We start from the raw sequence: 25,714 nt of genomic DNA, 5'->3' as shown, positions 1-25,714 counted from the left end.
ATGGCAGAGTTTGGTAACTCGAGCAGCAGGAATATAGTGAATAGGCCAGATTCTGACACACTTTATATTGCTGTTCTGTGGCATCACTTGGATGAATCTGACTAATCTATCATCGGAAGGAAAGTTGGATTTCTTGCCCCCCAAAATATAATAATAACATAATCATCCTTGCATTTGATTATAGCACCTTATCACGTCCAAAGCACTTCACAGAATATAGACCGTAAAGTGAATTGACTTTGTGGGCAAAGCGCGGCAACCAATTGCGCACAACAGTGTCCCACAACAGCCGTGGATTGAGTGACCAAATTAGTATTTTGTCTTCAGGTGAGCAGCTAATTACATTTGATCGGATGTTTAATTTTGAATCATTGGCAGTCATTTTGCGTGCAGTAAAGTCCAACAGCCAGCCTTGTGCTAAATGACAAATGATTCCAAGGTTTATGGCACAGGTAACAATCAAGTGCAAGGATTATCGAATGCAATAATGTTGTGGCATCGGACTGACACGATCTTGGGTTGTTGCCTTATCTGAAAGATGGCAATTCCGACAGTGTCGCGCTCTCCTCAGTACTGCACTGAAACCGACGTTCTGACGTGGGGTTTATTATTATTATTATAATCTGCCGGTTGAACCCAGCACGATAAAATGGTCAGAATTGAAACAAGTAAACAGTTATCTGGTATGTTTTGAAACACTGGTCACCATATTTCTAAAAGCTATTTGTTTTTATTTCAAGAGTGTATAACCTAAACTAAACCTGTTCCGTTGTGTAACCTAATCCTTTGTGTGCAGAGAGAATGAATGACGAGGATTATATACACTAAATAACATTAGCGATTTGGAAATAACATTAGCGATTTGGAGGGGAGTTCCCCAGTGCTAACGGACATAACATATTCCCACAAACGTACCACACAGACAGACAATGTGGACACAATTGCAGATTGATGAATGAGAAATCGCCCTTTTACTAGTTAGTTACGTTTACCCATCAGAGGTTTGTTTTTAAAAAAACAGTCAGATCGTCTTTCAATTGGTTAGTCGCTGATTAACACAAGCAAAGTCAGTGTTTGATGTTTCATTCGATAGACTTGCAGCAGTCACATCACAGTTCCTGAACCTTCAATGAGGGTTATCTTTGGAGTCTGAATTGAGCGATTTAGCTGTGTGTCCACCCCTGACCCACGGTGTCATGAAAAATGCCTCAATATATCGGTCTCCTGAGCACATTATTAATTAAAAACCGATTCATTCTCTGGACTGATTACAAAGTTGTAATTACATTTTGAGGCACAGGTGATTAAAGCACAGCTCCCTGTATGTTTGACTCGATTTGAAACACCTTTGTGGTACCGTTGTTCTGTAATCGTTATTAATTGTCCAATTCTGTACCAATAGCTAAAGAACAACAATAACAAATTACATTTGCGTAGGGCCTTTCACGTCGGGAGGACGTCCCAAGGTTGGGATCAGGAGGGGTGAGGGCGGGGAGGGTAGGGGTAGGAGGGTGACTGAAGGTGCGGGTCTTGAGACATGCCTTGAAGAAGGCAACGGGGGAAGAAGCAAGGCCAAGGGACTGAGGGATGGAGTTCCAAAGAGATTTGTAGCTGGTTTTGTGACTTGTAGCTTGTGTCGAGGTTATCAAAAGGAGCAGATGCATTTAATGGAAAGCTTCCTTTTTGCATACAAGAACAATTTGCATTCCCACAGCACCTTTTCCCAGGGGGAGAATGTCACAAAGCATTTTGCAAAGAAAGTGATAATCCAAACTGGGAGGGAGATAAGAGAGAGGTGACCAAAGGTGCAGTCGAACAAAAAGAATTTTCTTTCAATATGTGGATTACAAGTATTTTCATGATTTTCTGCACTTTTGAAACCTAAGTGGGAATCCTGTAGCTTAGTGGTTAGAGCGCTCACCTCGCAAGCAAGAGGACCTGCGTTTGGTTCCGGCGCAGAGCGAAACATTGGGCAAGTTTTCTTCGTCCACACGCCTCTATTTACCTGGCAGTAAGCAGGATCCCGGTTGTTAGTTAATTGGTAGATCGCTTTTCCAGGGGTAAAAATCCCTTCAAAAATAAATAACAATAATAGTTTGGTCACTCAATCCACGACTGTTTGTGGGACTCTGCTGTGTGCTATTGGCTGCCAAGTTTCGCACACAAAATTCGCCCACACTACATTTTTTAAAATGTAATGTGTCGGGGAGATGCAAATCTATTCTAAAGTTCATGCTGTTAATTGTCTTCCTCTTCCGAATAAGATATTTAGTTGGGAGTGACATTTTAAGCACTTTTCTTATAGCCCATCCTGGGTCAGGGTTAAATGGCAAATTATGTTTTGTTGTCGCAAGCAATCAACTGTTCTTTCTGGGAGTGTGATTTGAATGAATTTTCATTCCGACACTTGGAGTGAAAGTTTTTTTTGTTGTTACCTTAGGTTTATGGTTATATAGATTCAAAATACTTAGCACATTCACCTTGAGACGGCTCAATGATATGACAAGGCGCTAGCTATATCAAATGCAAGGATTATTATTATATAATAATAAAAGGGGTCTGGGTCTTTTTCCACCCCCACTATTAATAAAATAAAAATAATGTGGTCACTCAATTCCCAACTGTTTGCGGGAAAGGACTGTGCGCAATTGGCTGCGGCATTTCACCCACAAAGTTTACAGTCAATTCACTTTACAGTATATTGTGTGAAAGCGCTTTTCTATGACGATGTGATAAGGCGCTATATCAAGCGTGATTGATTGTGGCTGCACGGGCATTTTGCAACACCTCATCCAGTAATCTGTCACGGTTTCAAACAAAAGTGGAATTTGTTTTCCCGTGGATGTTGTGCAAAACTATAAGGATAGACTGTACTGCAACGTTTTCTTTGCATTAAACCCAGCATGGTGTTGTCACCGATCCGTTTTAGCATAACAGCACCACTGCTCATTGGGGATTAGCCACCTTTTAAAAATAACTGATTTGCTTCCTGATCCACTGTTTGGGTTCTCCTGTGGTAACATTGGCAAGACAGTGTGTTTAATCCCTTCTCCGGAGAGGGAAATGTCCAGTTGGCGGATTGCTATTCCGGGGGTAATAATCCTTTCACAAAAAATAAGAAGAATTTGGTCACTCAATCTATGGCTGTTCGTGGGACACCTCTGTGCACAATTGGCTGCCATATTCCACCTACAAAATATACAGTCAATTCACTTTACAGTATATTCTGTGAAGCGCTTTGCTTTGTGGAATATGCAGCCAGGATTTTCTGCTCCTGTTCATTATCCAGTGTCTCTACAGGGTGTTCACAAAGTCCTGTCACCCCCACGTTTCTTTTTCTACAGTGCACTGACCAACAACTGAAACGTGGAAGAATGATGATAATGGTATTTAGAAGTAATTAATTGAATTCAGCACCAATATTTATTGACTGTATTTAGACATGCAGAGGATGGGTGTGAGTGAGTGAGTGAGCGCCATCATTTTCATGGCAGATAATGATCTGTCGTCATGTTCGTGTGTCATACTTTCCATAACATGGAGGGAGTCAGTGAGGAGGAAGTTACTGCTGTCAGACATTGGTACACTCAACTCGTCTGCAACAGGGAATAAACAACAACAACAAGATTATATTTGTATAGCGCCTTTCACGTGAGTGACTGGTGTAAGGGAGGGGCAGTGAAGGCTTCTATTCTGTGCTGTCAATAAATCGTAGTGCTGAAGGAATGTTTTAGTATCTGAAGACATAAGTGGTGTGAATATTTACCAGCTAACACATACTTTTCTTCTTCTTGCCAGGTTCTCTCCTTCTTGAATCTAAAATAAATCCTAATACGGCGTATCAAAAACAACAGGTAAGGGCTCAAGATATCTACATGTCCTAGTCTGACAGTAAGGAAGCAGTGCAAGGATTCTGAGGAGTAAAGATTTTTTTGTTTGGGGAGGAGGTTCAAAGGGGGATATGAAGCCAAAGCATTTTCTTTCTTTCATTTACAAGTGTCTCCCACACCACACACCGTCTACCAATGTCTCCCAAGCCTCCTCAAGCCTGCTCAGGAGTTCCCTCCTTATCTTCAGGTGACTTCCTCTCCCTAGGCCAAAGAGCCCGGCCTCTGTGGCATGACTCTGGGAGACTGGGAGCTACTATCCTTCACCTCGCTCCCTCCCTTGCCTCCTTCAAGGCACGTCTCAAGACCCTCCCCTACGACCGTGCCTTCGATCACCCTCCTACCCTGTTCTCCTGATCCCAACACCCTGCTCGGGTCCAAATCCGTGACTGTCCATCGCCTTGGGACGACCTCCCGATGTTAAAGGTGATATACACGTGTAATTTGTTGTTGCTGAATCTTAATCTTTTTCTTACATAAATGTCTAATGTTGATCCTATTTAAAATGCTGGCTGTGATGTACAGCATCAGGCTATGGTTCAGCGAATTGCATGTTTCTTCTCCCCAACCACGCTCAAATCTCTTTACCTTGCTCTCGGGGCGGCTTCGAATACCTATGTTTTTTTTTCGTTTAATATGTCGGAATATAACTAGTGAATAGGAACAACAACAACTTGCATTTATGTCGTGCCCTTCACTTTGGAAAAGCCTCAAAGCGCTTTACAAAGGCAGGGTTGGACATTTTGAAGGACCCTGATGAAGGAGCTTAATTGCTGGTTTCCCCGATGACCTCCAATTGTAGGATAAACCATGTCACATCCAGCGTTCTGTTTTTGACTCCTATATCATTCATAAAAGAATATAAAAATCACATGGTTGAGTGCTATTGTTGCTAGGATTCCAGCGACGTGCGATGGCATGTGAGTAAAATGGTCATACGTTTCCCACTTGAAGCACTCAGATTGCAGAGTTTGTGATTCCAGTCTACCTGGAGAGCACTTGGTGCTGTGTGCACAAGGGTGAATTAATGGTCTGGGTAGTCGTGGAGTGGTGCACTTGTGACTGGCTGTTTCTCTTTGCCCGCGCAGGCTGTACTTCCCCAGCCTTCCTTGCCTGTGTCCTTACCGTGTGTTGAACATGATGGTGAAAGTGTGCATCTACACTGAGGTTTAGCAGTTGGCCAGTTGGTTGGAAACAGGGGTGGCAATAATACTAACAATGACAAATTATATTTACACAGCGCCCTTCGTGTCGAGAGGATGTCCCAAGGCGCTGGGCAGTCAGGGATTTGCACCTGAGCGGAGGGTTGGGAGCTGGAGGGTAGGGCAGGAGGGTGATTGAAGGCGCGGTTGAAAAGGAGGGTCTTGAGACTTGCCATGAAGGAGGCAACGGAGGGAACGGTGAAGGGCCTGGAATTGAGTTTCAAAGGATTGGGGCAGAAACTGAAAGCCCGACCGCCAATGGTGAGGTGGGTCGGCCATGTGTGTGTGTGTGAGAGAGGGAGAGATGCTGTTTCAGAACGCTGTAGTGAGGTGGTTGGTATGGTTACAGACAACACTTATTCAGGAGGAGAGAGTGAGATGCAGTAGAGCGATATTTTTAAACTGCTGACCGGCGGCTCGAGGGAAGGCATTTTTCCCATGTTGATTCTTGTAGAGGGAATAAATTAGGCATTCCACACCCATGAGATAATAGTGTACATATGGCTGATTTTCATTCATTTCACCCCAGGGATTTTTCTTAACTGTGAACTTTACAATTAAGATCGAGTAACCACTTAACGATTGTTTGTCCAGTCCTGGTTTTCTGTGGGGGAATCCTGCCGAGTAGGGGGCACTCAGCTTGTTTACATCTCTCCACGGTTTGTTCTATTATTTACAGATATATAAGAATCCTTGCATTTGATACGGCACAGGGCCTTACCACGTCTTCAAACGTCTCAAAGCATTGTCTCACAAACAACCACCAAATTATTATCATTTTTGTTTTATTTTTTAATACCTCTGTGGGGTGGATGCATTACTACAAAGTTTTTTTTATCTGCAGCAGAATCTCTGTGATTCAGCCATCTATCTTATGTCTAATATGATACACTGGAAAGGATAGACAGGATGCGGTTTGTACCTTATGATAAACCCGGCTTGGATAGTTTGCGGTGGTTTGTTGGGGTCACAGTAAGTGAATGCAAGTCTTCGCTTGTTTTACTCATTACCCGCACCGATTCCAGTTAGTTTAGGTCTGAGACGGTGAGGAGAAGGGTTTGTTTTGTAAGTGTTACATATTTTCGGGACTGAGGTGAGATTAGAATGGAAAGAGGGTTGGCGGTTTAAGTTGCTTACAATTGCATTTCTAGCCCTTGCATTTGATACAGTGCCTATAGTTGTGAAACATCTCAAAAGGCTTCACATGTAATAGCTATCATTTGCAGTAACCATATATTTTGTGTTTTTTGTTGAATGGATTTGTGCCACAGAAAGACAATAATTGGCAACTGATTTTGGCGAGACCAGGGTGGGGACAGGGAATCAATGGTCACTTAAATGACTAACAGGGCTGTTGCTTTTGCCGCAACCACATGCACAATATTTCCAAACTTCCTGCAAGATTGTGTTTCTGTGCAGTTAGAATACAAAATCACAAAATCACATTTGTACAGCGCCTTTCACCTCCAAAGGCGCTGGACAGTCAGGGATTTGGACCTGAGCAGGGGAGGGGGTGAGGTTGGGGTAAAGGAGGGTAGCCGAAGGCACGGTCGAAGAGGAGGGTCTTGAAACGTGCCTTGAAGGAGGTGAGGGAGTGAGGCGAAGGGAATGTGGGATGGAGTTACAGAGGGTGGGGGTGGAGAGACCGAAGGCCTGATCGCCGAGGGTTTAGCAGGCTAGCGGTGGATGTGGAGCTGAACCAAGGTTGATAAAAGGTCAGCAGATCACTGAGGTAGGATGGGGCAAGGACGTAGAGGGCCTTGAAGGCGAGGACAAGGAATCCTGTAGCTCAGTCGTTAGAGCACTCACCTCACCAGCGAGAGACCTGCGTTCAATTCCTGGCAGGGCAAAACCTTGGGCAAATTTCCTTACTCCACACGCCTGATAATAATCCCTCAAGAAAAAAAACAATAATAAGTTGGTCACTTCAATCCACGACTTTGTGGGACACTGCTGTGCGCAATTGGCTGCTGCGTTTCGCACCACCAATATACAGTCAATTCACTTTACAGTCTATTCTGTGAAGCGCTTTGAGACATCGAGAAGACGTGAAAAGCGCTATATCAAATGCAAGGATTGTTATTTTATTATTTTGAACACTATCCTCCGGGGGATGGGGAGCCAGTGGAGTCGGGCGAGGGTGGGGTGGATGGGGTCACGGAGCCCGGTGCGGGAGAGGATACAAGCTGCAGAGTTCTAGATGATCTGCAGCTTGTGGAGGGAAGAGTTGGGAAAGCCGACAAGGAGGGAGTTGGCGTAGTCGAGCCGCAAGCCTAGTTAGCTAGCAGAATGAATTACATAGCTTGCTATATCGGGTGGCCGCCATCTATTATTCATGTACTAAGGTTAATAAAAGACCATTGAGCACAACAAGCATCTTTCTCCTTTCTGACCGGTTTGAAACTTGCCCTTTGCACTATTTCCCTTGAACCCATTTCTATAATAATAATAATAATACTCACATTTGATGTAGCGCCTTATCACGTTGAGACGTCTCAAAGCTCTTTACAGGATATACCATAAAAGTGGAGTGAACTGTATATTTTGTGGATGAAACGCGCACAGCAGTGTCCCATAAACAGTTGCTGGATTGAGTGACCAATTACTTTTACTAATTCTATCTAAAAAGTAATCTGGTAACTTTTTTTAAATAACCATAGTTTTTTCAAGAGTAGAGTTTCACGGGTAAGTTCACATTTCCTTCTACTTTTTAGAAAAAGCTGAACTCGAGCACTGTGGAGTCCTGCAGCTCAGTGGTTATAGCACTCGCCTCGCAAGCAAGAGACCTGGGTTCAATTCCCAACAGGGCGAAATGTTTCTGGGCAAGTGTCCTTACTCCACACGCCTCTGTTTACCTGGCAGTAAATAGGAACCCAGTTGTCAGTCAGGAGGATCACTTTTCCGGGGGTAGTAAATCCTTAACAAAATATTGGTCGCTTCAATCCATGATTGTTTGTGGGGCACTGCTGTGCGCAATTGGCTGCCGTATTTCGCCCACAACATATACAGTCAATTTGTTTTACAGTATATTCCGTGAAGCGCTTTGAGATGTCTCGAATACATGATAAGGCGCTGTATTAAATGCAAGTGTTATTGTTTTATTATTACTGGTCTGACATGTTTCAAGCACAGTATTTATCCATAGGGACGCTGATTAATTTCCTCCTCAGCACACTGTTCAACTATTTAATGCATTACTCCCTCTTCTTGCCTTACTCTTTCCTACCTCTGTGACCTGCTAACGCCAGATTAACTTATCTGTTCCCTCCGCTCAGCAGGCTGTGGTCTGCTTCACATCCCCGCCGTGTCCCCCAGCATCGGCGGTCGGGCATTCAGCCTCTCTGCCCCACTCTTTGAAACTCTGTCCCACAGTCCCTTCACCTTGCCCCCTCCCTTGTCTCCTTCAAGCCATGTCTCAAAACACTCCTCTTTGACCGTGCCTTCATCCACCCTCCTATGTGTACACACACACACACACACCCCTGCCCTCCACCCTTCCTGATCACAACCCCCTGCTCAGATCCAAATTCCTGACTGTCCAGCGCCTTGGGACAGCTTCTTGACGTGAAGGGCGCTGTGTAAATAATTTGTTATTATTATTGGTTCCTCAACCCCATAATTTGTTATCCATAGGTAACCACGCTGAATTGCATACGCCATCAACTAGCCCATCACCAAAACAAAGTAACTTTTCTCTGAATCTGATCACATCGTAGCCTCATTTGCTCTGCCTCCTATTTTGATAGTCCCTCCTGACTGAGACTCAGTCAATTTATTTGCAATGTGTTTACATTAAGTTACTGTGAGTGCCATTTGTGCCAGCAATCAAATCTTCTATCTTGTATTTTGTAGACTGTAATCAGCTGTTTTGAAAGGGGTAAATTCAGAACAAATCTGAGGAGACAGTACTTGAGTGATCAAGTAGTAAACTTATGGAACAGGCTCCCTAGGAAGATGGTGGAAGCAGAAATATTGTTTGCTTCAAGATTAAATTAGGTAGATTTCTGCTAGAAAATAATATCTGGAGATATAGTATATAGTTTGGAATACAACATGTCAAGCGATGGTGGAAGGCAAACTAGATGTACCTTGGTCTTCCTTCACCTCGCATGTTCTTATGTTCTTATTATAATGGCTCACTTCCTGGTGTGTTTAGTGGTGGATATACTGGTCTACTTCCGATGGCAAATTGAATCTGTTTTTACTCATTTAATTTCTTTTGGTTTCTAGGACACGTTGATTGTGTGGTCGGAGGCAGACAACTATGACTTGGCCCTTAGCTTCCAAGAAAAAGCAGGCTGCGATGAAATATGGGAAAAGATATGTCAGGTACGTACCACAACGTGCTGTGTGGCCTTTAAGTGTGAGAAATGAGCCTGGCTCAGAAACTGATGATCATCACTAATTCTTGGTCAGTTGTTTCTAACTCGGTGACGATATTGATGTTGTTAAATAAGGCAGCGTCATTGGTGCCGGGTATCAGTGAGTTAGTTATGTCCGCTTCTCACACCGTGCTTAGCTGGCAGCTGTGGCGGCTGCATCCTATCTGCCCTCCGCTGTTTTCATCTTGCGTTACAGAACAGGCTGATGTTATTGTGTAACAAGGCAATGACTCTAGGAAACCACAACACTCGGTGGTGAAATATGCTGGTTCATTGTATGCCTCCTCTGAAATTCTGGCTATAACAGACAGCCCTGCCATCAGCACGGCACTGTCATAAGTCAGTGTAAGAACATAGGAACAGGCAGAGGCCCTTCAGCTCTCGAATCTGTTCCACCATTCTGTTAGAATCTGTACCTCAACTCTAATTACCCGTCTTTGTCCCATAGCCCCTGATACCCTGACCTAACACATATCTAGCCACCTCAGTCTTGAAAATTTGTCTGGATCCAGCATTCTCAGCGTAAACCGTATCAGCATAAGGGAAAGATTTAGGCCTCTTTTCAATGTACAATATCATTTATCTTAACGCCTTTCACATCAGGAGCGATATCTTAAAGAGTTTGGCTATGCTAGCTGGGCACCGGACCGAGGGGTAAGGCCATGCAAGTTGGGTGTGTTTTTTTCCCTGATAGTGGTTTCTTAAATGCATTGTTAGTACAAGTACTAATGGCATATATTTTTTATAAAAAAAAGGCCACATTGTCCCCTTTCTTGAGGTTCTTGTGCACGCAGCTAAACGTATTATGTGTTAATCTCCCTTGGTTTTATGGCAGGTTAGTGAAGTGTTATAAACCTCTCTCCAGAGTGTGAAGCAAGAGGAAATTGATTACAAATGTTGTGAAAATCATGGCAATTCTGTTTCACAATTGTGTGAGACAAATTCCAGGATGTATGAACAGCCCCAGAATACTGTATTGTGTCTGTGACGTCCAATTGGTGCCGAGTTTCACCCACTTTACAGCGTATCTTGAGATGCCTCAACGACATGATAAGGTGCTATATCAAAAGCAAGGATTATTATTGTAGATTGTAAGCAAATTTGTCACCGTCTGGCCAAAGGATCTGATCTCCACCATAGAGTGCTTTGTTTCCTTTCTTCACTCAAAATATCTTAACTAGCAACATAATCTCACAAAAGTACTCATTCATAGCAATATGCCCAGACCACGCCAAGTCTATCCATTTGTGGCTTGTGGCTTCTTGAAACATGACCTTGATTGTCACATAGCGAGCTGTGACATACAGCTAGCTATTCATAGTTCACTTGGATATCTTTAGCAAGCTTTTCTCCAGCATGTAAACACACACCTTCACTGCTTGCCAGGTTCTTTTCTGATGAGTAATGGATGTCAAATAAAATTATGAACTTTTCATCTCAATCACTAATCTAATACGGGGGCCCATGTTGTGCCTCATCAGCTAAGATGGTCTTGAAGTATCCAGGAGACTCTGTGTTATCTCCTTGCAACGCCATTCCGGATGGAGTACAACAACAACAACAAAATTACATTCGTATAGTGCCTTTCACGTCGGGAGGACGTCCCAAGGCGCTGGACAGTCAGGGTTTTGGACTCAAGCTAGGGTTTGGGATCGGGGATGGTGGAGGGCGGTGGGGGAAAGCAGGGTGATCGAAAGCACAGTCAAAAAGGAGGGTCTTGAAATGGGCCTTGAAGGAGGCAAGGGAGGGGACGAGGCGGAGGGACTGCAGGATGAAGTTCCAGAGGGTGGGGGCAGAGTGTCAGAAGACCTGCCCATCAGTGGTGGGGCAGGCAGGGCAAGTAGGGCGGAGCCCGCTGAGCGGAGGAGTACCTCAGATTCGCTCCCTCACTCACCTCATTCAAGGTCCATCTCAAGACGTTTGCCAACTTTCCCCTCCCTACTCCCTTTGGCGTCCACACCTAGCTCAGGTGCCCAGACAGCAGTGTTATGTGCTCTGGGAAGTCCTGACATGAAAGGCACAATGTAAAATAGCCTTGGGACATTCTCCCAACGTGAAAGGCGCCATACAAATGTAATCTTCTTGTTGTTGTCTGTCTTTGGAACAAAGCTACACGTAGTCAATCTTTCTCTCTAGGTCTCAACCTTATCTCTAGGTCTTTACCTCTGAATGCATTTGATTTGTTTTACTTTTCACCACCACCACATTGGGCATTGAGCACCCTCTGGTACCTGGATCAAGTGGGAGGGAGAAGAACTGCGATCATTGCCGTCTTTTGCTCTGTGTATCCCATTGCCTTTACCCACCTGGCCGTCAAGCAATCTTATGTTTCACCTAGAACGCTGCCCCTGGGCCTTACATGAGTGTGTGACTGGGTGTGTTTGGTGGAGGGGGTAAGCTGGGGACATTGTAGAAGTTGTTCTGTGGTGCCATCCTGTGGTGGTGTAGTTTTTAGTTTCATTGCTCTTGACTGTGCGACCCTAGCTCGGGGATACTGGCACCAATTATAACCTTCTTACTGACGCCACCTCCAGCTGATGCCAGCTCAGTTCAGAGTGCAGTTGAATGTAGGACCCTCAAATGTCTGGCTCAGTATTGCGTTCAACAGCAGCTTTACAGCCTGACTCATTGGGTGGGGGGGAGCTTTGAAAACCGGCAGCAAAATCAAAGGTTTTTGATGTTTTTTTCAATGACCTACTATCTCCCTACTTACCTGCCCGTACCCTCCGTTCCCCTGGCTCCGGTCTGCTCCACATCCCCCGCCCCAACCGCCCTACCATCGGTGGTCGNCCTTCAGCCTCTCAGCCCCGAGGCTCTGGAACTCCATCCCCCAGTGCCTTCGCCGCTTCCTCCCTTTCCTTCTTCAAGGCCGGTCTCAAGACCTTTCTCTTTGACCGAGCCTTCAGCTCCCCTCTCGACTCTCTACCCCCTCCTCACTCCCTCCCTTCCCTCCCCTCACCCTGACCATTTCCCCCCAATGCTCGGGTCCTGACCCAATTGTCCAGCGCCTTGGGACATCCTCCCGACGTGAAAGGCGCTCTATAAATGAAATCTTGTTGTTGTCGTTGTTCTGAACGTAAGGCTGTACTTTGCTCACAATGAGTGTGTGATTTTTGACAGCAAGTTCACCTGATGTCTTTAGTGATGGGCTGTTTTGGTAGAAACTTGTGAGTGACATTTGAGAATCGCTGTGCAGAGTGAAACCGAGCCTTTGGGCTGTTTCTTGCCTCGCGAGACCTTAATTGGGTTTCTTTCTGAAAATTGCTTGAACATTTTTGAAACCGAGGCTGCTACACGTTGAACCAATGCCAACATATAGAAGTAACTATCAAATAAGCTGTCTGAAATATTCCATTAAGATTAAAAATTGCCACTCAAAGCGCTTCAATTATTGCTGTGAGCAGTGAATGTGTATTTTAATAATAAGAAAAATCCTTAATACGTCTTTGAGACATCTCAAAGCATTTAACAGAATATACTGTAAAGTGAATTGACTGTATATTTTGTGGGCGAAACGCAGCAGCCAATTGTGCACAGCAGTGTCTGATGCATTGAACCAATGCCAACATATAGAAGTAACTATCAAATAAGCTGTCTGAAATATTGATCAAATTTTTTTTAAGGGATTATTGCCCACGGAAAAGCGATTTGACTAATAACCGGGTTCCTCCTTACTGCTTGGTAAACAGAGGCGAGTGGAGTAAGGAAATTTACCTAATGTTTTGCCCCACCTGGGAATCAAACCCAGGTCCTCTCGCTTACTCGGCAAGTGCTCTGACCAGTCTGCTACAGGACTCCACATTTTTTCGGCAACGCAGCAGTCATTTTGCGCACAGTGAGGTCCCACACCCGATGAACGACCGATTTTATCTGGAAGGTCGTTGTCCGGGACACTGGGAGGAAGTCCTGCTTCTTTTTGACAAGTTGCTGCGTTGCACTTCTGTGGACTTGTGTTGGAACATACTAGTCGCTAAAGCAATTTAGGAGAGAAATCAGGAGACATTTTCTCACCCAAAGGGTAGTGGAAATCTGGAACTCTCTCCCCAAAAAGCTGTGGATGCTGGATCCACTTACATCTTCAAGACTGAGGTGGATAGATGTTTCTTAGGTCAGAGGATCAAAGAATGTGGGCAAAGGCGGGTAATTAGAGTTGAAGTACAGATCAGTAGTGATCTAATAGAATGGTGGAACAGGCTTGAGGGACTGAATGGCCTCCTGTTCCTATGAGTTGCGATTTTTAATATTTAATGGGATATTTCCAACAACTATGACATACAATCTCTGAATTATGGGAAACTAAAAGCCGCCACAGTCTAAAGCATAGCCTCATGAGGTCTGCCCAATGAATGGACTAATTTTGACGACTCGGCAAACAATAACTGGTGACTGTAGATTTGCAGAGTGGAGCATAACTCATAGCTCACAGCCCATTCTGCCAATGCCTAGAAACCCTCTCTGATCTCACTGGCCGCTTTGTGATGTGAATGACAGCCAACGTTCTTGCACATTGTCGTGCGTTTCTATTTTGGAACAGTACAGTCTTTGTTGTCTGTCTAAAAATCAAATTGGCAAAGGAAGCAATCTTTTCCCAGTAAAAGGAATGTGATATAATGGTTATGTATACGGAGAATCCACGTCAACAACCCGCTGCGTAAATAGCCTTCCAAACAGCGATGCGGAACACGAACCCAAGGAGCTCAGTGCCCTGTGTGTGACAATGGTGAAGCCGCTTGTTTCAGTATCATTTTCTTCTTCGATTTTATTTTTATTTGCAGGGGAACATTTTGGTCTGGGATTTAGTGGGTATCAATATGTCTTGTATCCTGAAGTGGAAAATCCCCTGCCTGTTCAGTCCTCTCTGTTACAGAGCTTCTACTGCTGAGGGGCACAGGCAACTTGTGTAAATCCCTAAGGAAACGTCTCTGCCCTGGATTACACAATGTACCAAGTATTTCGTGCTGGTCTCTAGCATCTTGTGGGATGGTTTTCTACACTTTCGTTTCTCTCTTCCCCTCTTCCTTCCCATCAATGGATTGAAATTATACTAACATAATAATCTTTGCTTTTGCTAGCTCCGATCGATATCAGAACATTTCAGAGGGCTTCTGCCATGTGTAGGGATTGTATTTTTGTAGGCAAATGTGGCTGCTATTTTGCATACATCAAGGTCCCACAAACAGCAAGTGAATAACTGATGTTTCTAGAGGATACTGGGAAACACCTCATGACTATGACTTTAATTTTAAAGTCTCTTCCGAATGCCGGGACCTCCAGTAATGCAGCAGAACTGCACTGCACTGTAGTGTCAGACTAGACTGTGAGTTTGGGTCCTGACGTGGGGCTTCTCATTCACAGTGCTTCGAAATGTCTCATAAAACACACACTCAATTCACCTTGCAGTATTTTCTGTGAAGTGCTTTGAGACAGCTCAACGATGTAATAAGGCGCTATATGATATCAAATGCAAGGACTCATGGAGTCCTGTAGCTCAGTGGTTAGACGGAACAGCAATCTGTCAACTGACTAACAAGCGGGTTCCTACTTGCTGCTAGGCAAACAGCGGCGTGTGGAGTAAGTAAACTTGCCCAACGTTTCGTCCAGCCTGGAAATCAAACCCATGTCCTCTCTCTTGCGAGACGAGTATTCTAACCACTACACTCTAGGACTCCACCCAGTAAAGTAACCCAGTAGTTTGTAGCGTTGAAATAGAATCATGACTTCAGAGTTGACTCCTGCCATTTTTTTTTCTTCTTCTTCTTCTTCTGGTAGGTTCAAGGCAAGGACCCCTCAGTGGACATCACCCAGGACCTGGTGGACGAGTCTGAGGAGGAGCGCTTTGATGATATGTCCTCACCGGGGTTGGAGCTGCCGCCGTGCGAGCTCAGCAGGCTGGAGGAGCTGGCGGAGCTAGTGGCCACCTCCCTGCCTTCACCCCTACGACGAGAGAAGTTGGCGCTCGCACTGGAGAATGAGGGCTACATCAAAAAGCTCCTCGAACTCTTTCACGTGTGCGAGGACTTGGAGAACGTAGAAGGACTGCACCACTTGTACGAGATTATCAAAGGGATCTTCCTGTTGAACAGAACTGCACTTTTTGAGGTCATGTTTTCCGAAGAATGTATAATGGACGTCATAGGATGTCTAGAATATGACCCTTCTTTATCCCAGCCACGGAAACATAGAGAGTTTCTGACCAAAACAGCCAAGTTTAAAGAGGTGATCCCTATCTTGGATCCAGAACTTAAGCAGAAAATCCATCAGACCTACAGAGTACAGTACATTCAGGACATGGTCCTGCCAACACCCTCTGTGTTTGAGGAAAACATGCTGTCCACGCTTCACTCCTTCATCTTTTTTAACAAGGTTGAAATAGTTGGTATGTTGCAGGTAAGTGTGGAAACCCTCTGGATTATAATTGGCTGTTCATCTCATGGCTGTTTGTGGGAGACCTTGCTCTGCATAAAACACCTACTGTATTTATCCACAAATGCAGACACTACGCTTGACAGAAACTACTTGCGAAATGCTTCGAGGCGTTTCAAAGTCGTGAAATGCAAGTATTGTTTTTTTAAAAAAAATGCTGTTTGTACAAAACCGGAGGAAGTGGGCGTTTGTTAATGGTGAGATGTTGTTGAGTTTTAGTTGATTGATTTCATTTCATTTAAACTGAGTTGTAACACAACTCACCTCTCCAAATTCACTGTCTTACTGAATGGGGAACCTTACAGTGAGTCTCCTGTGTATGCAGTGATAAGTTTCTGGTTTTCATTGGTGGGTCCGAAACGTGTGCATGTTTGCAGGGTTTTTTTTTGCAGCATTGCAGAAACGTTCAGTGTCTGTTTTGAAAGAATTGAATGTTCTGGTGCGAATGTCACAAAGAGCTTCCTTTCATTCAAATATTTCCGAGGAAACTTGAGGTAATCAGCCATCCTCCCAAGATAAAATCACTCATTCTTAGCTGGTTGGAGGACATTGCTGCCGTGTGAAAATTTGTCTACATCTACGTAATACAGTCGGTACACTTTGCAATAAATCTTGTGAAGAGCTTTGAGACATCTCAAAGACTTGATCGGGCTCTATATTAAATGCAAGCAATATTTTATAACAAGTGATTTCTGCTACTCCTGGGAAGTACCTACGCTCTGTTTGTTAGGGGTCTGCATTGTGGGTTGGCATTGTGCAGAGCGAGTCGTGCTGTGAATGTCATTTGTGCTCGATGTTCCCTTGTGACCTGGGCTATGTAGCCAGCAGCCTGGTGTTGAAACCATCTCTGTTGTATGTCCCTAACCGGTGTGCTAGTGTCTGAAAATCGCTTCAAAGATTGCTGCTTATGGATGCTCTGATCCTGCCAAGTTATTACGTTTTTTTTACCCAAAGGGAGTTTAAGGAATGAATACCCGGTGCTTTGTGTTAAGCCTGCAGTTCTTGCCTTCCTACAGGGCGCACTTTGATGTTCACACCACCCTATGACGACAGATGTGTGCGCGCGTGTGGGTTTTGCTGGGTGTGTGCACTGCTGTCAGCTTGTCGGGAAGCTTTATTGCAGCAGCTTAAAATAAATTGTGGCCTCCTTCCAGAAGATCACGAACCGTTGTCTTCTGTGACGTCAATCCATTAGCCTGATTGTCTGAACAGCGAAGGAGTGAATTGGCCAAAGGTTGTGGGTTGGCAGGAGATGCGTTACATTTTACTCATTCCTGGACTGTAAGCAGGTTCCAAGTTCAGACGGTGTGGAATGCATCCCTCCTTGTGTTTGTTTTATTTATTGCAAGAAAAATTGGTCTGGAAACATTTCCAAAGGGTTTTCAAATCGGTCATGTTGAGCAACAGCTGTGTTCTTGAATTCTGTGGAGTCCTGAGCTTAGTGGTTAGCTCCCTCGCCTCGCAAGCGAGACTGCCTGGGTTCAATTCCCAGGCAGGGCGAAACATTGGGCAAGGTTCCTTACTCCCCACGCCTCTGTTTACCTAGCAGAATACAGGAACCCGGTTATTAGTCGATTTCCAGTTGCTTTTCCAGGGGTAATAATCCGTTTTTAAAAAATCTATGTACATATTTGGTCACTCAATCCACGACTGTTTGTGGGGACGCTGCCGTGCGCAATTGGCTACTGCGTTTGGCCCACAAAGTACACAATCAGTTCAATTTGCAGTATATTCTGTGAAGCGCTTTGAGACGTCTCGAAGACGTGATAAGGCGCTGGATCAAATGCAAGGATTATTATTTTTATTCGTGGAAGCCAAGTCGGGATTTGAAATTCTTCCTACAAATTCGACCCATGCCAAAATGGAAATGGCACAAACGTGACAAACTCGCTAACCTGTTGGCTTCATTTAATAAAAGCTCCCTGAAAAGACGAGCATGCACAAACTGCCTGCTGTTCTTAACCTATAACTCTACGTTTCCTATTGCCTTCGCACATCATCCATCCCGTCATTCCATGTAATCTCAGTGGTTCGCATAAAACAGGGAAATGAGCCGTAGAATCTTACAGCACAGAAGGAGGCCATTCGGCCCATCGTGCCTGTGCCGGCTCTTTGAAAGAGCTGCCAACTAGTCCCACTCCCCTGCTTTTTCAAGTACCCCATAGGGCTGCACATTTTTCTTTTTTAAGCAGATATCCAATTCCCTTTCAAATCTGCTACCACCATCCTTTCAGGCAGTGCGTTCCAGATCGCAACAACTCGTCTCCTCTGGTTGTTTTTGCCAATTTAGCGACCCACCCACCAGAGGAAACAGTCTCTCCCCATCTCTTATCAAAAAAAACCCTTATAATCTTGACCACTTCCATTCAGTCTCCCCGCAACCTTCTCTTCTCTAAGGAGAATAATCCAACCTCTTGAGACTCTCGTCCCTCATTCCTGGTATGAGATGGAAGTGTACGGCTCTGGTGGTTGAGGGTTGTATCAGCACAGGCTCGAGGGGCTGGGTGACCACCTGTGCTATTATTTCTATTATTCTGTAAGCAGATGATGCATGTATGTTGAAGTCAACACCAGCTGGTTGACCTAGTGTAACACATCCTCCCAGTCGCATGTGAAACATGTCTCCGCCTCCGCCTGTAGTTTTAAAGCCATTCCTAGCTCGACGTGAGAAGACAAACCTATTGTAATGAAAGCTACCATTATGTTCTGATGTAACATAATTTACCCGTTAAATGCAAGTTGGCGATAAAGTGGGCAAAATGACACATTACCTAACTCAGAGAGAGGCGACTCATCACGTAGGTACTCTTTGTATGGCCAAAATGTTCCAATACTTATTATAATGATTATTAATAAAATGGGCTGAAGAGAGCGCGAGGGACGGGGGGAGGGAGGGGGAACAGAATCCGGCTTGCTTTAAGGGTTCTGAGACGATGTCTTGGCTCTATAAATAAATGCAAGTTGTTGCTGCTGTTTCTGACTTGGATGAATTTCGCAGTTGATGTGTTATGACGACCTGTCCGTGATAAATTACTCTTGACTGTGCTCCGTGCGGCATTAACTGCAGTTGGGAAATCAGGTCAGGGTTGTGTTTTTCCAGGGAGAGTTTGTAGTTTGTGGACTGCAGCATCTGACTGATTGTTATAGGCAGGCGGCCGCACAGTTAGCCTGACACTTAAAGCTTAATAATATGGGTCAATGGGACAGCAAAGGCCATTTTGTTTGATAAACGGGTGCTGCAGTCACTGGGGGAAGAGAGGAAGAGGAACTAGACTTGTTGTCTATTAAAGGCCGGATGAGTAGAATCATTCAAAAGACAAGCTCCTGAGCAGTAAAAACATTCAGGGATGTGGAGAGAGCTGGAGAGTGGGACACGTTTTATGATACAAGACGTAAGTAAACAGATTGGAGTTGTGCAGACATGGTGGGCTGAAAATTTCAAGACTGAGGTCGACAGATTTTTGTTATCGGGGTATAGGGCAAAGGCGGGTAAATTGCGTCGAGGTATAGATCAGCCATGAACTGATAGAATGGCGGAACAGGTTCAAGGGGCTGAATGGCCGACTCCTGTTCCTATGTTCTTATTAAAATTTAATTTCTATGTTTACTAGGAACGGCGAGATCAGTATTAATAGTTGAACGAGGAGGGGGTGCAAACTGATCTTATACCCATGCTTCCCTCTACCTTCCCCCCCTACTCTATTTCTCTTCTCACATTGCTTAGAGGTTCACACTATCTCTGTAAGTGCTTTGATGTGTTATTATATGTGAAAGGCGCTTATATGAATGCAAGGTGTTGTTTTATTCAGTCATTTATTCTGGATAATTCCTTAGAAAATCCCCCTGTTCTGCTCACCCAATACGTTTATTTTGAGGGTGTGCAATAAATTCTTCAGACAATCAAATAGTTGTGGGGGTGGGAGAGCTACGTATAGGGTGTCCACAAAGTCATGTTACCCTCTGTTACAAAACAGTGATATGAGACTACAGAGGAGCTGAAATAAACAGAGACACATTTCACCTCCTCACTGACTCCATGTGGCACCGAACTTGTTGACAGATCATTTCTCGCTCACTCACTCGCACTCTCCCTCTCACACACACCGATCCTCTGGATGTCTAAATACAGTAAACACTCGTACTGAATACAATTAAGTACTTCTAAATACTATTATCATCATTCTTCCATATGTTTCAGTTGTTGGTCAGTGCACTGTAGAAAAAGAAACATAGGGGTAATAGGACTTTGTGAACACCCTGTAGAAACACTGGATAATGGACACCCTGTACAGCTGATTAATAGATATTAATAGCTTGCAGCCGGCCTTCCCCTTCGACCATACCTACGATCACCTGCCCATTCCCCTTGCTCGGCGTCATGCTCCGTCTGCGCTCTGTGAGCAGCGCGGTGTAAACACAACTTATTATATCAAAGGGAAAATACACAGTGATGGCGGTGACAAGTGGTTTTCTCTCTGTTTCTCACCGTTTTGTTTTTTTTAATATATAATCTTCCAGGAAGATGAAAAGTTTCTGACAGAACTTTTTGCACAGTTAACAGACGATACCACAGACGATGATAAAAGACAGGAACTGGTAAGTGTGTCTGTGCGCATGCTCACGGTTAATAGAGTTGGGAAAAGCAGCAACAGGATTGGATTTCCTCGCTCCAGGACGCCTCCTGTGTGAATAGCGCTAAATGTATGCAAGACTGACTACTGAATTTAGGAGCCTGATTGTTAGTCGATTGGTGGATCGCTTTCCAGGGATAATAATCCCTCCCAAAAGAACAAACACTCAATCCACAACTGTTTGAGGGACACACACTTATCTGGTGCAGTGTGGAGGGAGGGAGGTTAAGGGGTGATTTGATTGAGTTATTTAAAACAGTGTAAGCACTCGTCAAGTTTGGTGGTGGGTGGGATTTTTCTGTTAGAGGGCAAAGCCTTCTAATCAGAACCAAGGTAGTTAGAGCTGAGGTCAGGAAGCTTTTCTCCACACAGAGGGTTGTGAAGATGTGGAATGCTCTGCCCAGGAGAGCTGTACAGGCTGAATAAACAGGATATGTTTAAAAGAGAGGCAGAGACCTGGGAAGTAGAAGTATTGTGACCTGCTTGGGTCCAAATCCCTGACTGCCCAGCGCCTTGGGATGACCTCCTGACATGAAAGGCACTATACACACGTAACCTGTTGTTGTTGTGGAAGTATAGGGCATTGGGATTAAAACAACTGCCAATATCTTATAATCTGGTACAACAGGCGATGGGCCGAGCGTCCTCCTTCTGTGCTGTAATATTCTATGATTCTATGAACAGGTCTGTGGGCTGAATAGCCTTCTCCTGTTCCCGTTTTCCAGTCCTCCCAGTGGGAATATCATTCTTGTGGGATACCTTGGGCAAGTTTCCTTACTCCACACAGAGCCTAATAATAATCCCTCCAAAACCAAAAACAATAATAAATTGGTCATTTTCAATCTACGACTGTTTGTGGGACATTGCTGTGCGCAATTGGCTGCCGCGTTCGCCCACAAGTATACAGTCAATTCACTTTACAGTGTGTTCTGTGAAGCGCTTTGGGACGTCCTCCCGACGTGAAAAGCGCTATATCAAATGCAAGGATTATTATTATTATTATAGGTTTCTTTTGATCCACGTTTTTCCCCATCAAAACCCTTTGTGATTTTTTTAATTTCAGGTGAATTTTCTGAAAGAATTTTGTGCATTTTCTCAAACCTTGCAACCTCAAAACCGAGATTCTTTCTTCAAGACATTATCAAATATGGGCGTGCTCCCAGCCCTAGAGGTCATTCTGGTAAGTTTATTAATGATTTGAGAGCATCAATTACTGGCATTAACACTTGCCTCACCCACCGATTGAAATGGCCATGTTGCTGAGTGGTACCAGAACAGTCACCAGCTGGTGACCCTGACCTCAGTGCTTTACTGCAGCTCAGGAGTAAAGATTACATCCGTTTCAATCAATTATAATGATTGACCCAACGTGGCTCATGGTGAGAAACACTGGCCGAGAGGCTGCTTAAGAACATAGGAACAGGAGGAGCCCCTTGAGCCTGTTCTGCCATTCTATAAGATCATGGCTGATCTATACCTCAGCTCCAATTGCCCCGTATCCCTTAATACGCTGACCTAACAAATATCTATCCACCTCAGTCTTGAAAATGCAAACGGATCCAGTATCCACAGGGGAGGCAGAGAGTTCCAGATTTCCACTAGCCTTTGGGTGAAAAACTGCCTCCTGATTTCACTCCTAAATGGCTTAGCTCTTATTTTAAGATGATGCCCCTCTTGTTCTGGATTCCCCCACCAGAGATTCTGTGCTGTAACATTATACGGTTCTAGCAAATAGTTCTGGTGTCCCCTTGGTCTGACTGACCATTGTGAAGTGTGGGAGGAGGGAGAGCCAGAGTGAGTGAAAGCTTGGATATTACTGTAGCCGTTTACAGTTTGGATGTAATGATCCCAATAGATTTGCTACCCGGTTACAATAGAGCCCAAACCTGCACGGAATCTGGATTTTTGCTTTCCGTAAAAATCTCTCCAAAAATCTATTCACCTTGCGCTCTCCCTGCCTCCCTCCTTGCCTCCCTCTCTCCCTCCCTCCATCTCCATCTAAAACTATCTCTATGACTGTTCCCTCAGTGAACATCCTGAACTCTTCCCTCGCTTTCTCGCTCTGCTCGGTGATCCACAGCATCTTTGTAAAGCACTTCAGAATGTACGGGCACGCTGCAAGTTATTGTAATGAGACTGGCCATGCTCCCCCTCTGACCCGCTGCTCTCTTTCAGTGCTGTCTGTTGATGGCGTTTTAATAGGTTTTTTTTGTATTTGAATTGTTGGTTGACAGGGGATGGATGATCTCCAAGTGCGTAGCGCAGCCACTGATATATTTTCCTATTTGGTCGAGTACAATCCATCCATGGTGCGAGAGTTTGTCATGCAGGAAGCTCAACAGAACGATGATGTGAGTAATCCCTCTGAATCCGTTGTGTGGGGGACGGGGGGGGGGGGTCGCTTATGCTTCTTTGAAGTCTCAGTGAAAATGATTGTGGAGTCCCCGTAACATGGTGATTAGCGCTCTCGCCTCGGCCAGGGTTCGATTCCCGGCGGACAGGGCAAAAGATAGGCAAGTTTCCTTGCTCCACACGCCTCTGTGTGCCTAGCATTAAGTAGGAACCTGGTTGTTAGTCGATTGGCGGATCACTTTCCTGAAGTAATAATGCCTCAAAATAAAAATTATGGTCACTCAATCTGAGGCTGTTCGTGGGACGCTGCTGTGCACAATTGGCTGCCGCGTTTCACCCACAAAATACACAGCAGTATATTCTGTGAAGCGCTTTGAGATGTCTCAACGACATGATAAGGTGTTATATAAAATGCAAGGATTATTATCATATTATGTTCCTTTTAAGTCGCACTGGAAATAATGAGGGAAAATATGCAGACACTGTTGTCGCAATGAATGGGCTGAAAGCAGCACACTTCCTCTCTCTTCGCCCCCCCCCCCCCCACCACAAAAAAGAATCTATGGTGAAGTGTTGGGCATTTGGATGGCTTAACATTCGCTGCATATGAGTCTTTTAAGGTTTTTTTTGCTGAAAGAGCCGGTGGAAAGCTAGTCATCCATCACTGACTTCTGCAACCTCACTCACCATTGAGAACTGTATGACAATAGCATGTCATTGTGAAATATTACCTGCTGCAGATTTGAACTCAAACAACTTTAGCAATTGAAAATGTGTATCACATCGTTAAGATGTCTCAAAGCGCTTCACAGTATATATTGTATAGTGGATGACTCTATTTTGAGAGCAAAATGCAGCAGTCAATTAATTGTGCACAGTAGTGTCCCACAAATGGTTGTGGATTGAGTGACCACCTTTTTATTATCCTCTGCCAATTGCCTTGGGAAAAGTGTCCTTACAGAGATCGACACTCCTAGAGCTCTTCGTTATTTTTCTCTTCCCTTAGGATATTCTTCTCATCAATCTCATCATTGAACACATGATTTGCGACACTGATCCCGAACTGGGTGGTGCAGTCCAACTGATGGGGCTGCTTCGCACTTTAGTTGACCCTGAGAACATGTTGGCTGCCGTCAATGTAAGTACCTCTCTGTTTGGAAAAGGTTGTGATCCAAGAGGCAAGGTAATTCTGTTCATTGCGACTCTGTGTGTTGTAGCTAATAACGTTATTGCCTCTTTGCAATTCAAACCTTTTGTAGGCGAGCTCCTGCTGTCAGCTGTGTAAGTACATAAATACTTATTTGGCCGGCTCCAACCTCCTAGTCCCTCGTTTCCTCTGCTCTACCATCGATGGCCATCCATACCTTCAGCTACTATACCCTGAAGCCCTGGAACACTCTCCCTCAATCCTCAGCCTTGCCCCCTCCTTCTCTTCTAGCTAACGACTGAAGACGTTCCTCTTCGACCGTGCTTACGGTTACCTCCTCCCTCCCCCAGGCTCAGAGTCGGGCTCCGCCACTGTTAAGCGCTCTGAGGTGCAGCCTCGTGTGAAGGCCTCTGTGTAAATTCAAATTATTATTTTTGCTATTCTCCCTGTTTCTGAAACTCAGAAATTCTTCCTGTTAGATTTGAATAAACGAGCCAAATATCCTTCCTCGCTTGTTTCCATATAGTGTTGATCTGGGCTTCTCTGCTGGTTTGGACAGGAGTGTAAAAATTTGTCTGCAGAGCAAGCCATCGTTTCTCAGTCATTCAGGGCCAGGCAAACAGCGCACCAATTCCATGCTGTGCCTGATCAGAATGCTCTGCTCCTAAACACACACAGCAAGACTACACATCGTTCAGTGTTGCAACCATGTTCCTGATTCCTGACTGTACAGAGTCTTGAATAAACTGGGTTTGCAATGGTATAATTCAGACTCCCACTGCTTGTCAATTAGGGTTGTTCTGTTAATTCTGTTCACAAACAGCCAAGATTCCTGTGTGACTGGGGCACACCGCATAGGAACATAGGAACAGGAGGAGGCCATTCAGCCCCTCAAGCCCGATCCACCATTCTATAAGATCATGGCAGATCGGTACCTCAACTCCAATTACCCGCCCTTGCCCCACATCCCTTGATACCTTGACCTAACAAACATCTACCCGGCTCAGCTCACCTCGTGAGGCAGATTTTCCAGTCACTCGGTTCCGAGTGTTATTTCAAGCCACAAGCCGTTTTTAATAGAACCGGCATTGACGACAGCTGATGTTTAACTAGCCTGGACGACATGAGGGGGATTTCTGCAGCTTCTCGTCAGCTGTGAAGCCTGACATGCTCTCCTGGGACCCACTGAAGAAAGAAAGAGCCTGTTAGGGTGGTGTTTGCCCTGACACAGTGCCTCACCTCGCCTGATTTTTCCATGCGATAATCATAAATGCACAGGGCTCCCTCTGCTGGGTAAGCAAAGCAAAGGATCTTTTATCCCAGCGGATCTGTGGAGCGTGAGGTTAGATTCGATTCCCTCAGGCTGGTACTGAAAGCCGACTGTTTCTCTCAAGCTTGTAGCTTGTGACATGAATTACTGTTCCTCACGCTTTCTATTGAAGTTGCATTTCAGAGCTTTAGGAACCTGGTCATCAGACTCCGCCACTGAATCACCTCGGGACGCTCTGTCCGCCTATCTCTCTGTGTGTCTCTCTCGCTCTGTCTCTGTGTCTCTTTCTCTCTCTCTCGCTCTCTAATTGTTTGACAAAGTTGAGTCTGTAGTTTTATGAGAGAATTGGGTAAATAAGTACTTTTAACAGTATATCACGTGAAGCGCTTTGAGACGTCTCAACGACACAATAAGGAGCGA

General features: G+C 44.7%; 1 protein-coding gene across 3 annotated transcripts in view; it reads left to right on the top strand.

Moving 5' to 3' along the window:
- Window positions 1-25,714, top strand: part of smek1 (SMEK homolog 1, suppressor of mek1 (Dictyostelium)) — a 42,978-nt gene that overhangs the window by 6,534 nt on the left and 10,730 nt on the right. For all 3 annotated transcript variants that reach the window (XM_042338046.1, XM_007910127.2, XM_007910128.2), the window contains exons 2-8: window positions 3,799-3,854; window positions 9,320-9,418; window positions 15,241-15,858; window positions 20,413-20,490; window positions 21,589-21,705; window positions 22,760-22,876; window positions 23,884-24,015. In XM_042338046.1, coding sequence (XP_042193980.1) covers window positions 3,799-3,854; window positions 9,320-9,418; window positions 15,241-15,858; window positions 20,413-20,490; window positions 21,589-21,705; window positions 22,760-22,876; window positions 23,884-24,015 — 1,217 coding nt within the window. The remainder of the gene's footprint in view (window positions 1-3,798; window positions 3,855-9,319; window positions 9,419-15,240; window positions 15,859-20,412; window positions 20,491-21,588; window positions 21,706-22,759; window positions 22,877-23,883; window positions 24,016-25,714) is intronic.

This window comes from Callorhinchus milii, unplaced genomic scaffold (assembly GCF_018977255.1).
Source record: "Callorhinchus milii isolate IMCB2004 unplaced genomic scaffold, IMCB_Cmil_1.0 Scaffold9, whole genome shotgun sequence".
NCBI classification, from domain to species: Eukaryota; Metazoa; Chordata; class Chondrichthyes; order Chimaeriformes; family Callorhinchidae; genus Callorhinchus; species Callorhinchus milii.
The sequence above is the reverse complement of the archived record's forward strand: the minus strand, read 5'-3'. Positions and strand labels throughout refer to the sequence as shown.